This window comes from Macrobrachium nipponense, chromosome 11, assembly GCF_015104395.2.
Source record: "Macrobrachium nipponense isolate FS-2020 chromosome 11, ASM1510439v2, whole genome shotgun sequence".
NCBI classification, from domain to species: domain Eukaryota; kingdom Metazoa; phylum Arthropoda; class Malacostraca; order Decapoda; family Palaemonidae; genus Macrobrachium; species Macrobrachium nipponense.
Genome location: NC_061087.1, coordinates 84,359,069 through 84,375,233, shown reverse-complemented (window position 1 = coordinate 84,375,233; position 16,165 = coordinate 84,359,069). Strand labels below are relative to the sequence as shown.

The window sequence follows — 16,165 nt, the reverse complement described above, 5'->3', positions numbered from 1 at the left end:
TAACACTTAATATTTCAAAACGTCATGATAGCTGACTTAATTACAGGTAATTCCTGTATCGATTACTGTATACTGTATCAGTTACTAGTTGTATAGTACTAAAAGTTCATTACAATATGTAATGTATTATATTTATCATTACCACCTGAAGTTTTGTATTTTAAGAATTATTTTGTTAAAAGATTTGAGTTTTGTCAATACTTACAATTCTGCATATTTATAATAAACAGAATTTAGTAAAAAAGAAGGGGGCGGGGGTGAGGGGAAACAACGCAACCGCGAAAGCAAAGTGTTCGGTAATTCCCAATGAAAATAAAAGTGAAAATCCAATCCAGTCCAGCCGCCGCCCCCCCCCCCCCCCCACCCCCCTACCCGCCCGCCCTTTTGGAACACGAAATGCGTGCAATCAAACGGGAATGATTCCATTGAGCAGTTTGTCACAAGGAAAATTACTGCATGTTTCCGGTTTGGGGTTGTAGCAAATGCACTTTTGGTTACAGTTGTGTGATGCAGATTTCCTGATTTTAGAAAACCGTGTCACATTGGTTCTGCATTTGCATCTCTCTCTCTCTCTCTCTCTCTCTCTCTCTCTCTCTCTCATCCATATATATATATATATATATATATATATATATATATATATATATATATATAATATATGTATACATGATACGTAGTGTGTGTATCTGGAAGCATATGTATATGCATGTATGATTAGTTATATGGAGAGATTAAGTTAGTAGGCTTTTGATACTTATAATCTGTGACACTGTGCATAAAACCTGCACCAACTAGCTTCTGTGTAAAGGGAATTTTTAAATAACCTTTAATCTCATATACTAATCACACACACTACTAGAATCCAAGGTTTTTAATTAGCTTGTTTTGGTAATCTGGCTTCGCATAGCAACTCAATCAAACCAAAGTAGAATACATAGTTCCCAGCACTAAAAAAAAAAAAAAAAAAAAAAAAAAGATGGACACAAGAATTGCAAGTGACTTTTTCCCCCGGCCAGTCAAGAGCGATAGAGAATAATGTCTAATCATTCATACATCCTGTATTCCCGTCGAGTTGTCCAGGGCTTGTGTAAGGGCTTAGGCTAATCTATCGCCACCAAAATGACGCAGTTGAAAGGATGTAATAGTGTAGATCTGAGCGGACAGAAAATACGCAGCAAAATTCAGTTGACCTGGTTTTGAGGGGAGTGGTCATGCCTCGAGATATATAGAATGACCTGGATTATCATCTTTTGCGGCATTAGATGTATTCATGAAAAGCTTAGGAACTTTTCATGGTCATTCCGTTCATATTAGCTATTGTTGGTAAAAATGAGCTATTACGTCTTCATGGTTACAGATAAACTGGTTTCAACTCTTGCACGTCTTATATACCAGACAGAATGTGTATGTACACAGTAGAATTGATCTGTCACTCGTGATGAAGTAGCGAAGAAGCCTTTTTAAGATTATCCTTGCAGACTCTGTTTCGAAGCATTGAATAAGGATGTCAGTAATTATGTCGTTGTCCTGACTGAAGGAGAACAGAGGTTGAAGCGCATCGCTGGGAGGAGCAATAAGTCTAATTGATGTGAAATTTATATCGCCAGATACCTATTAATTGGCATTAATGCTGGTGCCGTACTCTCTCTCTCTCTCTCTCTCTCTCTCTCTCTCTCTCTCTCTCTCTCTCTCTCTCTCTCTCTCTCTCTCTCTCTCTCGATAATTATATAATTATACTGATTATCGAGAGAGAGAGAGAGGACTACAGAAATTGTAATAAAAGGGCAATAGCGGTAATATCAATTGATGCGCGTCTGCCGATAAAGATTTCAGATCAAATAGATTTACTGCTCCACATATATATATATATATATATATATATATATATATATATATATATATATATATAATATATATATATCTATATCTATATATATATTTATTTATATATATATATATAATTAATATATATATATCTCTGTTTTGTGCTTTGTAATTGTCAGTTAGTCGCTTGTAAGAGCATAATAAACAGACCAATAAAAGAAGTAAAGTTAACGAATTACCGAGGCTCAGGCGCAGGAAGCAGGTCTATTATTTGCAGGTGGAGAGGAAGGGCTACTTATTGAAATGATTATCCGCTGAAGAGATCATTACGAAGCTGAGGTGCGTATAATATATATATATATATATATATATATATATATATATATATATATATATATAGTATATATATATATATATATATATATATATATATTCTCGAAGGGAATGATGAATGTATGTGTTAAGAGCATGTTTGTTTATGAGAGGTGTTTTATTCCGCATTAATATATATATATATATATATATATATATATATATATATATATATATATTTTATATGCGTATAGTCTGTATACTATATATATATATATATATATATGTATATCTATATATATATATATATATATATATATATATATATATATATATATATATATATTACTGGTATATATATATATATATATATATTATTTATATCTATATATACTATATATATATTATTATATTATATATATATATATCTATATATATATATATTATATGATATATATTATATATATCATATATATATATATATATATATATATATATATATTATAATATATGGGGATATTTATATATTATATAGCTATTATCATCGAGAGATACGAGAGAGACGCAGAGAGATAGAGAGATGAGAGAGAGAGAGAGAGAGAGAGAGAGAGTTTTTTTCAGTCTTTTCACACATGAACCAAGATCCTTGGTAACAAACCCTCCTTTCATGGGTAGCACTTGACAGATTAGTAGCTTCACAAGCATCTGCTTGATCTCGGGAACCAGCCCTTTCAATTTTTTTGCATTTTTATGTCTTGAATATTTTGTATTATCGATTTTATATTTTCAGTGTATGTTGTGATTCTGTTTTTTAATATATTTATTTTTCGTTTAATGTACAGTAATCAGGATGTATCATTATTATTATTAGGCATATTGGCCCAGGAGGTCTCCGGGTCCTTGGCCGATATTCTGGGCAAGATTCTCTCCACCGAGGAAACGGTAGAAGTTCACGGTCTAGACCTGGAAAACCCCAGCACAGTGGCCAGTCCCGAGTACTACTTGGAGCCTCATCCAGAGGCAACGGACGAAGCGAAGGACACCACCGCTGGAAACGCGGGATCTCAGCCGGAGGTCTCATTAGGACAAAGTGACAGCGGAACGGGAGGAGCCGTTGTACCCCCCACCACCCCGTCTCCCCGGCCACCCGTACCCAAGAATGCCACTTACATCGCTGCTTCTTACGTCAAGTTCATTGAAGCTGGAGGGGCCAGAGTTGTTCCCGTTTTGTGAGTGTTTTACCATTTTATGCTGTTATTACTATTTTATGCTGATCATTATTTATTCATTTAACCTGTTTGTATCTACGTAGTTTCAAGATACAAATATTCTTATTTTAGGTGAAAAACTTGAATATTAATTTCGGTTATATAACGTAACTTGCCGGTTCAATTTTGGGGAAACAAACCAGCAGTCGGGCCAGGTATATTTTGGGATGCTCTAGGAGCATGGGCCCTTGACTGGCTTAATCCACAACATAACAAGACCGGCGGGTAATTGGGGTTCCAGGCAGAAGCCTGCTAATTAAATATGCTTGTGTGAATTAGGTTTAAGTTCTAATGTAATGCATCATCGGTATTTAAGGGATGTCTCCAAAATGCTGTTGCTCTCTTCTTCTTCTTCTTTATTATTGTTATAGCTGTTGTTGACACTATTCTTTTTTAAAACCGTGTCTAGTTGCGTACGCAAATGCCCCCAAAAAAGGCATAACTACATCCGGAGATTACAAACGGTTCTTAGAAACAACCAATTAATAAGATTTAATGCCACTAACACTCAACTTGCTACAGGATATTCTTTGTAGTTTTGATTTGTCTGACACTGTCTCCGAGACTTCTTTTGTGATGTCATATCCTCAATCCGTCTCCCACTTTGTTACACAGGACGCTTGTATGTGAACTTAAGTTTTTCTTCGTTATTTTGTAGATGTTTAACTACGTTCTTTATTCTATTCGCAGTGTCAACAAAGATCGAGAGTACTATGAGCACATGATGAAGTCGATCAATGGGTAAGTTTCTTAAGCCTGAGTACTCTTGTTGTGTCCAAATTCTTTGTTTTACGACTGTGGTCGAAGACTGACATCACTTTGGTTTACGTATAGTTAAACATACATGGGAATATAATTGATAAAAATCTCATAATCTCACCAGTCACTAAAATGTTGAAAGAATCAACGCTGATGTAAGAATAATTATGCAACAAGAACTTTCGAGAACCTGCTCGATTCTCCTTACCTTGAACATCAGTTAAAAAATGAGTATATTTCTTTTACATTAGTAACTGTATTGAGTATGAATTCTCATGTTCAAAGTTAAAGTCTGACTTACATTTGGGTCAAATTGTGTCATTTATTTAATGAGGTACTGTTTCTAGTTAAGTAACCTTATAGAGTCTGTACTTCAAGTGAATATAGAATGAAATCTGCTTTGAGTGTTACTCATTTTGAAATTGTAAATACGCCTCGGGAATTTGGAACCATCAAAAGTGAAAACAACGTAAAGGGCTTTGTCCCATACCAGTCAAGATGGTTCTTCCTGTCTAGCCATGCCAGAATATTTTGTTGTTTGTCCAGTCTGAGGTTTTGTACTTGATGGTAGTTTGTGATGACGGACGGATTGCTTTTATTTTCAATACAGTTTGTTGTTTCCTGGAGGTGCCGTGGCTATTGATGAAACCAGTGCATTTGGAAGAGCTGGGAAGATCATCTATGAGGTGGGTATTTATCAGGCGTTACAATGACCGCGGTCGTCGACGCCCTCTTTCTTCTCTATAGTTCACATACCCAGTATTATCAGATAACATTTTCTTAGCTGAAATGCCTTCCACTGGTAACAAGTCCTTTCTGTTGTTGTCCAACAGTTTTTCTCGGGAATTAATTCGATCAATTAATTGAAGGAAACGACTAACACCGTTCTGCCTAGGAATCGCTTAAGTTTTTTATAAGTGATATTTGGAACAGTTATATATACATTACTGTATTTTCAATGAAAATGTTTATCTTTTATGAAGGTAATATTTGTGTAGTGTTTTTGGTGACTAATATGTAATTTCCTTTCTTTTGAATCTCAAAGCCTTGTTACCAAACTTGTAATGAATACTGCACTGCATTCAACAAGAGAATGTGAGGTTAATAGAAGTACCATAGTACTATTTGTAAGAAAGGCATTATAATAGTGTCCATATTTATAGGAGATGGGTGGCTGTATATTATTATAGTCAGTAGTCTTCGATATTAACTCAATAGTTTTAGGGTATCAGCATAACCAATAATTAGAAGGACGAGTTATTATGCAAATATAGTAAGTAATTTCAGACCGACATGTCAACGTTTTAATTGCCATTGTTTGGACTGTACACCCATTATTCCACAAGATCAAGAGTGTAGTGTAGGCTTCGGCGAAGCGATAGAATATTGTAATTCGAACCTCTATTTTAAGTTGGATATTCTATTAATTATGAATGCAGTCGGCGCTTTGTTAGAAATCATCATAATTGTAATAAATTCCACACAGGAGATTTAAGCCGCGTGTTGCTGGTGCATGCAGTGTATGCCACTCGTATTCGTAGCCAATATTGAGGTTTATCGCGATTTTTTTACCATTGAACTGATAACTTCCATCCGAATGAATGTATAACTAGAAAACATTAAAACTGCCAAAGAGTTCAGTTCTTTTTAACCTTTCTCTAATGTCAGTTCCTAGTGTTTTCATATTTGAAATGTTTTTCAACTCTCTCTTCTCCCGACTGCACACCGTATTTTCTCCTGCTCCCATTCACAATTTTCGTTTAACCTCCTGCAGATCGCAAAGGACATGAATGACAGAGGGGATGTGTTCCCGCTGTGGGGTACCTGTTTGGGCTTCGAACTCATGATGGGACTTGCGGCCGGTGGGCAGGAGGTCAGGGCCGTGTGCGATGCCCAAAACATTGCCAACCGTATTAAGTTGGATTCTGGTAAGTTGGATACGTAAATCGATGTAATGTATATATTTTTATTGATTTTTTAAAGGTTGTAAGAGATTTTGTTAAAACATTTTCGAACAGACTAGGACTAATATCTGGCAAGTTTATGGGAATATGTATACAATTTTGTATACAACGAGTAATATGTATACAACGAGTAATGGCTATAAAGGATGACACATGGCCTCCTTGTCTTTGACGGATACAGTTTTAATTAACCGCATAACTTTATGAAGCATTTTCGAATAACTGCATAGATTTATCCTCATTCATAAGTATTCTCTTTCCATTACTCTCTGTTTTCTTCCTTCTGTAGATTATGCAGACGGATATCTGCTGCGCCATCTACCAAAAAGACTGATTAAAGCCTTGACGTCAGAACCAATCACCAGCAATTTCCACAAGTATTGTCTTACTCCCAAGGTAACTTCCCATTCGTTGTTCTCTTACGTGAAGAACGCAAATCTAATCGTATTCTCTCTCTCTCTCTCTCTCTCTCTCTCTCTCTCTCTCTCTCTCTCTCTCGTGTGTGTGTATATAGTACATAGGAACAAGTCTGAACCTGTTATTTAGTTTAGGCCTAAAGCAAAATAGAAAAGGGAAGAAAAAGTTTAAATTACAAAGGAAACTATAGACTATGTGCTTTTACGTTCATGATAAGTAGAACTGCGAGAGATAACTGACTTCTCCAGAAGGAAAAGAAAAGATAATTTTTTTTTTCACCTTTAGTAGGAAATGACGTAGCCTCTCGGCATCTGGTCTGGGTCAATATTTTTTTTCTTTTCAAAGAACCCTCCTCTTCCTTTGTCAACTAAGAAAGAAATTGATTTTAAAGTTGCAGTGCAATAAAGATGTTTGAGGTCATATTTTTCCGAATAAGGCAATTATAATTTAATTAAAACTCAGCGTTGGGAAAGTTAAGCTTGTGTGTGTGCGTTTTACCATATTTATCCGTTAATCACTTGTAGAGTGTATGGTAAATTTAATTTTATCAACCTTTTATATCAAATAGCGACTTTTAGACGTAAGTTTTATTGATGGATGATAATAAGCAGGCTTAACCTCCTGAAAGGGCAATGCTTGGAAACACCCTTTGTTGTTTGTAGTGAGCAAAGCTCAACGTTCGTTGCAATGTCTGCTCATGAAACCCCTTATTGGTGATGGTAGAAAGAATATCAGTATGAAGCTTCACGCAAAAGATGCTCTGTTAAACGTCGGGCAGAAACTGACAGGAATTGAGGGTCGTTCTGACAGAAATAACCCTGCTGTACATAGAGAAAATAGGAAGAAGAGACTTCTCCTCCGCCTCCTCTTCCCCGTCTATTGAGCACCAATAAGTTGCTGAAGAGCTCTCCTTCGTCTTTTATTCCCCTTTGTTACAACCAAGTGACCCTACTTCTGTAGAGTCCTTATCAGATTGTCTGAGTTGTGGAGACCCTCTTTGAACACGATCCCTCCTGTAGTGACCACCTTCGTATGTGGTGACCTTTCATTCCCCATTTCCACTGTATCTCAGAGATGTTACCAATCTTGTTGAAATATTAACTGTCATAACAGCCTAAATTAAATAACTGTAATTATTTTAATTTTTACTATTTTATTTTATCTAACCGTTCCTGATTAGTTAATGTCATTTCTTCCTTTGTAGAATTTCAGTGCCTTCGGACTTGACAAAATCTTCAGGCCTTTGGCATACAGCGCAGATCGAAGAGGAGTGGAGTACTTGGCTGCAGTTGAAGCTTGGGACTACCCATTCTTCGCCGTACAGGTAACACGGTCGATTTCTGAATGTATACCTAGAATTGGAAGGAAAACAGATTTTATATTGAGTATGATTAGAAAATGCAGGTATACTTGTTCTTTATTAAGCTGTATCCCCTATCAGGGGGTGGATCTATGGAAATATCAAGACACCAGTACCTTACACATTCAAACTTTCAGTTGCTTCTAGAATATTATCCTCTTCATACACCTATACAGTAAGTCCAATCAGCATCACATTGAACCTTTATATACACATACTGCAAATACACTTATTTATCTTACATCTTACTTTCAGGTTCTCCTCTCCTCCCATTCTAATATTTCATAATTATAGTACACGCTTTCCCAATCTGTACTTTTTTTCTACATGACTGAACAATCTTAAAACACTGTTCCATCCTCTCACTTATGCTAACCTTCTTACTACATATACCTATCTCCACAATTACCACTTTTTCGATGGTTTCGCGGCATGCACACGCGTAAATTTATCATTCCAGCTTCCTCCTTTTCAGTTTCATTCAAATCCAACATCCACTTCTCTTCGATAAAGAAGAGCTGGCTCAATTTTTTTTTTTTCATACACTCCTTGACTTCCATCAAGTATCTTCCCAATCTTTTGCACAATGCAAACTCGCCTCTTCTCTCATCCTACTATCATCTGTTATTTCTTTCCTCTCAAATACCTACTCAAATCAACTGATTTAATTCTTCCACTACCCATAGTAGCACCTAACGTTCCGTCCTCTGGTTTGCATTTATCATCTCATCTTACAAACACTTTTAAAAGTGTTTTCACTAGTTCCTGCAGTTTCTTTTTACTATTGCTTATCAGCTCTACCACTTGTACAAATATAAGCCATTTCACGCTTCATTCAAGATAAATTTTCTTATTGTACATATCTCCCCTTTCTTTGAATAAGTGCATCAAATCATCTATCAAGATATGACAGCCATGGGGACATAATGTACCTTTGTCTCAGACCTATATTTACACCAGACCTGTCACTCTTGTATGAGTACTGTAATGTGCTTCACTTCCATCTTAACAAATGTTCATCGCTCTCAACTACTTCAGTACCATATTTCCACAACACTCCGCATTACCTTTATATCAGTTCTAGCATAACCCTCTTAAGGGTTAGGTATGTTATGTACAACTTTTTCCCTGCCTCTTCTATCTCGCAACAACATTGGATCCATAGACCCTCTTCCTTGTCTGAACCCGAACTCGTCGCCTGTCATTCTTACTGTCACCTGTTGTACTTCATCGGTCAAACCATATCATGCATCTTCCCTGATGTACTACTAAGTTGATGCTATCCCTTTACAATTTTCACAATCTGGTGAACTTATCACATTTTCACGTGAAAACTTTGATCCATCTCAACTTCCACTTCTTTCAAATATATCCCAAATCACTCCTTCTCTTAATATTATTATGTTCAGCGTCTTGCTCATCCATCCACTCTTTACTAACTCAATTTAATCATCCTTTCCGTGCCATTTTCTCTTCCAGATGTACTGATGAATCTCCTTCACTAGAAACCATCTATTTTCAGCAATCAAGCCCTATATGTAAACAATCTCCATGAACCTCTCTGCAATCTCATTTACTCTGACAACATCTTGCATACCAACAACTCCATTTCTGTCTGTCAGATACCTTTGCTGCATTCAAAGCACCTGACACATCCACCCCTTCATAGTTTCAAAAGCCGACATAGCACGGATCGACTATTCAAAACACTTTTGCTTAGTTTCCCAACCGTGGACCGTACACGCTCACTATCACAAATTATCTTACGCATATAACCTCAAAATAACACATTTGTACACTTCTGTCAGTCATATGAATCTTACGTGAAGTGTAGAAGACTAGTACAGATTTTCTGAACAAAAAACATTCCGTAGTTCGGTTCTCCAACCATGTCCGGTGCAAGTAAAACTTGAGCCTGCGAGTGCAAAACCGTTAACATTTGGAAATCCTATGTTTATGTCGCGCAGCATCCTTTTGTAAAATTGATGATGGTTACGGATTCCCTCTGGAATCCGGTTTTTGTTTTCAGTATTTTGCAGTGTGTCGGTTTTCTTTTCCATGCCGTATCTTTGTCATCACTTAACTAATACATGTATGTAGATATTGATTCAAATCCAAGCTTCTCTTACTCGAACACCGTAAACAAGAAACAGTGAACGTCATTCTGATGTCATAATCGCCTCAATATAGGCCTATTCGTAAAAAAAGTGACTAACATTATATAAACACCTGAATGGTCCATCTACTTAATCTGGCTACCTGTTAACTAGCGCTCTGTTTAATGGCAATAGTGGCGATGCGTCCAACACCCGGCTTGGAAGGAAAATAAAAAAAGATATTTCCCGCTCTTTCTTCCCTCTGTGATCTCGCTCCCGTCATGCTTCTACCACGCCCTTTGGTCGTGCATCATCACCACCACCAGGACGCTCTTTATTCCCCCATGAGTCCATCGCCTTTAAAATAACCTGTCATTCAAATGAAACTATAGCATTACAAGATTTAAAGGCAAAGTCTCTCTCTCTCTCTCTCTCTCTCTCTCTCTCTCTCTCTCTCTCTCTCTCTCTCCTCGTTTGTCTGCTATTTATAATTCATGGAACATCGCCAATAAAAGGGGAATATTCAAATCACCACTGCTCGGACGTGATTGGTTGGCTACTCTCGTATAAAAAGAAAAAAAATAATAAAACCCGTTAAAACAGTTTTATATCAAGAATAAAAATACGAAATCGCTGTCAACTACATGTGTAGTGCGCCGTTGTTGTTGTTTTTTTTTTTTTGTTGTTGTTGTTTTTTTTTTTTTAGGAAAACCGATTCCAATTGTTTCTTGCGTCGATAGATGCTGCAATGTTTTGGAAAGTATTTACAGCGCCAATAAGGTCATGTTATTTGCAATTGAAGCGTGGCTGTTCATGACCAGGAAATGTGTAATTAGCGCCATCAGAGTTTACTGCTCACTTGCTTTTATTCTGGTGGTACTACTATGTAAACCTGTATGCTAAATGCTCGCAGGATGTACGTCCTTTCAGTATGTTAGTATTTATAGTCAACATTCGTTATATGTCGAAAAATATACTCTGTCCAAAGGCATAAAAAGATTAGTTTTAATTTAATGTTGGTTTTCGAAGACTATGACAGTTATGTTTACCTAGCAATTACATCTACATACTACCAGCAGCTTCGTGTTTAAATGCAGTTTGAAGGGATTAATTTCATGCATTATTTTGACCACTTTGGACTGCCTCGAATAAGCCAGAACATCATCGCTAGATATCCGATATATTATTTGGAGTATTTCATTACTGCACAGTAAAGGGCCTCCTTATAGGGTTACAAATCGGTTAACGAGCTCTTATGATTATATTTGTTTGATGTAGACTGTAGGACAGTAAATAGTTCTCACAAAGTTGAAATAGAATTTCCCCAAAAATAAAGTTGCGATTTTCAGCATGGTTCAAGTGTGTTGCCTCGTAATTGGTTGTGGCAACTTCATTTCTATGAATAGCATAGATATGTAATGACTTAACAAAGAAAAATTAAAAATACATACACACTAAGTAGAGATGTAAGCATAGGCTTTCTTCTTATGCGGTTACTTTTTGTGATTTACAGCCTGCATAAGCTTTCACATACTATACATACGTGTGTATGTGTTCCTGCCGCTAGTTCGGTTACTTGCAATAATTTACAGCCAGCATAGATTTTTTTCTCCAACTCTTGGAGCGTGTTAAAGAACGAAATCTGCTCTCTCCTGCCTCTCAGTTTTTACCGGATAAACCTTTTCTCTTTTCTCTTAGGCAATCTTACATTGGCTGGAGAGAGTAAGTAGTACTGCTGCCTCTGAATCTTATGTATCAAGGGCGAAGGAAGTTCTGGGCATATCTCTCTCTCTCTCTCTCTCTCTCTCTCTCTCTCTCTACACACACACACACACACACACACACACACACACACACATTCATTCAATGCGATTTAGTCTGTTAAAATCTTGCTTTAATTACAAAAGTTATTTCTAGCATTATGAAAATTTACGACCACGGCTTGCAACCATTTCGCTAATGGACGTTATTGCCACCTCCAGTATACGTACCTTGAAAATAAAAGGGAAAAAATGGGGGATCGCATGTCTCACGCAAGCGTGTCTGTAGAGGTCTTGTTGCTCTCAGTCAAGCGGAAGGCACGTACGTCTCTGTGCTCCATCTCAGGGTAAAATCTGCTTCGAATGCAGGATGACGTGTACTGTAATTTCCCAGAGTTGGTCTAGGGCTGTCAGTCATCCCAGTGCGAACCGCGAGCCACTTTCAGCTTTGTTAAAGATATATTTCATAAGAAATATATCGCAGTTTGTTCATGTTTTACCTGATTTGTTATCGTACATATAAAACCAGAATGATTTAATAGTGTTTCTTCAGTGTTTCATTTGTAAAGATATTTCAAGGCTTATTAATAATTTTATTTTTTAATTTTGTGATAACCATCAGTTATCAGGTTATCAAGTTTTTTTGGGGGGGAGAGGGGGGTGGTTGTTTAGTCAGTTGGGGTGGAGATTGCTCTAGATGTGGAAGGAGGCTTTTTTTTTCTCTCTCTCTCCATCGAAGACTTCGTTCTGTTTTTTCATAGAGTATATTTGTGAATACTCTTTCTGATCAGGTTTCAGTACTCTCACTGACCATGACTTTGCTGAGTGCATAAAAGTATTTAAAAACCAATGATATATAAATATATATATATATATATATATATATATATATATATATATATAATATATATATATATATTATATATATATATATATATATATATATAATATATATATATATATATATATATATGTATATATATAGATATAGATAGATAGATAGATAGATAGATAGATAGATAGATAGATAGATAGATAGATATTGTTTGTCTTTGTCTTACCAGTCCAAACACTCGGCATTGTTTGCCAAACCGTAAGGGAAAACAGTTTAAGCACTTTATCAGTTCTTTGTTGCTTTGTAAATAATGTGGATGTGTAGCTCCAATGCCGTTCACGGCGCAGATACTGTTCTTTTTTGCATTTCATGGTTATGTCTTGTATATATTACATAATATAATTTCCATTTTGTTAATAGGCTTTTGCCGTCTTCTCCTTTGGACCATCATTAGTGCTCAGGTTGGGCTGATCCATTTCTCTTGGAAATTCGACTTTTGTTCCGGTAGAACGGGCAACCAAATGCCCTCGCCCAACTTGCACAAAATGGGAAGAAATTGGAGAAGGGAGGAGATGGGAAGGGAAAACGCCCTTATTCAAATATGGAAGGAAGTATCGGCGAATAGTGTTCGACGTTTAAGGGTAGAAGGGAAGAAACAATTCCTATTAGCCTTTTCATCATTTTTGAATTTTCTGTTGGAACATTTCATGTTTTTTCTGTTCCATCTTTCTGGCTTAATTGTTTCACTCTTTACTGGTGGAGAAAAAGACTGATTTTCAGCCTTCTCTTTGAGAAATTTTCAGTTCAGCCTTCCCTCTTGAAAAGGCTTAGCAGTTGAGATAAATAGTTTTTCGGTAGCTTCTTTCAGAATTTTGATTTTTCCAATCAGTGTTTCCCTTTAGGAAAATAACTTTTCAATGTTCTTGCGTGAGCGATTCAATTTTTCCATGAAGGCTTTTCGGATAAGCCACCGTTTTTCCTGTTTCCTCTGAAAACACCCACGGCCTTTTAATCGGTTTTCATAGGGGAATATAATTTTTCACGCAGTCCTCTCCAAAGAAGAAAAGTTTGAGTTTTCTCTTACTCACCTTATTTTTGTTTTTCATTCTGTGTGGTGGAAATTCTTTAAAAGTGTTCACCTGCTGCAGTGGTTATATTTACCTGCACGTGCATGGCTCCGACGCCCTTCGAAAACATCATCTTTAATCGGGTGGGCGTCCCCCCAAAAAAAAGGGGGGGAGCGAGGGAACGCTGAGCAGAGGGGGAATATATCTATGGAATTGTTTTCATTCAGAACAACACGATATTTTTCTGTTTATTTGAAAATGCCGTTTTTCATTTCATGCACACGCGTTGCCGAACTGAGCTGACTATTTTCTTATTTAAGTTGGCCTAGCCTTGATATATGTTCGTCTGATCAGTCTGCATTTAGATTTATAAGAACGCAGTGTTTGAATGCAAAGTATTCAACATAGGTAAACAGCTTCACCAAGAACATCAGATATCTTGAGCTAAGGTTGGGATCATGGGAAGCTATCGTCTTTTGCAAAACTATTTCTAATAACTTTTCAGTTGTGAGGTATGATGGCTCCGTTTAACATTGCAGTTGGTTGGTGGAACGTTGTTCATAAGTGATAAAATCGTGCTATACCATTGCCTCTGCAACAAAAATAATTCGGGCAATGTTCAAATAGCGTGTCCTGCCTGCATGGTTGTCTTTCTCCCATTTGACCTTTTTTTATTTATTCATTTACCTATTAAAAATTTACTGGACGTAAGCCACCGAGCAGCGTGACTTTTGAGTAGCAAGCATTCGTGACTGATAATTAATTTATATTAAGATTTAACAGATGTTCCAAATTAAAACCATACTTCAAGACGGGTATGGAATAGTAAATTCATTTCATATAAGGTTTTAGACTTGAGATGCATTCCTCCATTTGTTGGGTGGGAAGAGTCTAGAGATCCCTTCCTGTCAGGCCTCATCCCTCAACAGCTGATCACACTAAGGTTAGTCGTGATGGCACAAGCCAACTAACCAACTTGGTTGATATTTGAAAGTCTGGTTAGATGACCTGTCATTGAAATCAACCAACTTGAAATGAAAGTGCTTTTTATTGACTGGTTAAGTTTTGTAAGGTTTAGTCATGAATCAGATTATCCAAGATTCACCAAAGCCTACGTTATTATAGTGGATGAATTATTGGCTACTACTTTTCAGTTTAAAGGTAGAGTGCATGGTACTTAGTTACTGGGTTATAATCCTTAGTGGTCATAAACGTGACCAGTTTCAGACTGCATTACCGTACATCCCTTTGATGAACCCCTAATGTTTTATTTTCCATAAGTAGTTCAGTGAGACTTAAGAGCCACTTTTTATCAATGTTTTCCGAACTGCTCATGTAACAGCCTTCTTTCTCCAACAGTTTCACCCAGAGAAGAGCCCCTATGAATGGACCACAAAACCAGGACACGACCATATTCCACATTCAAGTGTTGCCATTGACACTGCAAATCATTTCGCCCAAGTCTATGTCAATTATGGTAAGTTTTTTCAGATGGTTAACCTAAACCAACGAGAGAGAGAGAGAGAGAGAGAGAGAGAGAGAGAGAGAGAGAGAGAGAGAGAGAGAGAGAGAGAGAGAGAGAGAGAATTACCTTCATGATTGGTTTCACCCCCTTCGGGAGTTAAGGGATTTCCTTGTCGAGGACTTCTTTGAGTAGATTCGGTTATTATTAATGGTCAGTGGTGTAAAAAGTTAATTTTGAATGGGAGAGCGAGCATTTTCAGTCATTAGAGCGCGATATCAAATTAATTTGAAGTTTCTTAAAATTGCGTTGACCGATAAATGGTCAATGCCCGATATTCATAACGGTATAAATTTCTCTCAGTAGGCTAAGTCTTTTCATTGCCGAACAAAATAATATCACAAATCTTATTAAATAATATGGTTAGGAAGCCGCTGGCGAAATAAATAAACTCATTTGGATTCACAACTCTGATAATAATGATTTTGCCAAAATAGAAGTGAAACGAGTTAACGACCATACCTTCACTTTCAAAACAACTCTGTGACTGTTAGGACCATTCTTCTGAAGTAAATTGCGAAGATTTGCTTTGAAAACGTACGTTGTCCCTGAAGGAAGAATGTGTAACCTATTTTTTTTACTCCATAAATGGAAATCCTAAAGAAAAATTCCAAATCAGTAACTGAAGTTCATTATGAGTCTTTAAAGCAGAACTTTTTTTTATGGAACAGTACCTAAAAAGAAAGATAATTACAACTGTGGCTGTTGACATTAATTACTAAAGCGAACAATAAATATGGCGCCTCAAACCAGGTCACTCTTGATCTTTCAGATGCTATTTTAGGCGACCCGTGTATTCATTTTACTTTTCTGCCTCAGGGATTAAACGCGGCACTCGGCAATTAAATGTTGAAAGTCAGGTCTTAATAAAGCGTAAAAGTCCAAACCTTTGATGTTATTTCAACTGCCCAGAGAGAGAGAGAGAGTCGGGTACTTTAAAGCTTATGTATTTTATTCATAATCCGCTTTCAATTCTTGGTC

General features: G+C 36.6%; 1 protein-coding gene across 1 annotated transcript in view; it reads left to right on the top strand.

Moving 5' to 3' along the window:
- Positions 1 to 16,165, top strand: part of LOC135206689 (gamma-glutamyl hydrolase-like) — a 28,173-nt gene that overhangs the window by 10,439 nt on the left and 1,569 nt on the right. Inside the window, exons 3-9 of the mRNA XM_064238103.1 lie at positions 3,008 to 3,365; positions 4,095 to 4,145; positions 4,774 to 4,849; positions 5,938 to 6,091; positions 6,417 to 6,523; positions 7,749 to 7,868; positions 15,022 to 15,139. Coding sequence (XP_064094173.1) covers positions 3,008 to 3,365; positions 4,095 to 4,145; positions 4,774 to 4,849; positions 5,938 to 6,091; positions 6,417 to 6,523; positions 7,749 to 7,868; positions 15,022 to 15,139 — 984 coding nt within the window. The remainder of the gene's footprint in view (positions 1 to 3,007; positions 3,366 to 4,094; positions 4,146 to 4,773; positions 4,850 to 5,937; positions 6,092 to 6,416; positions 6,524 to 7,748; positions 7,869 to 15,021; positions 15,140 to 16,165) is intronic.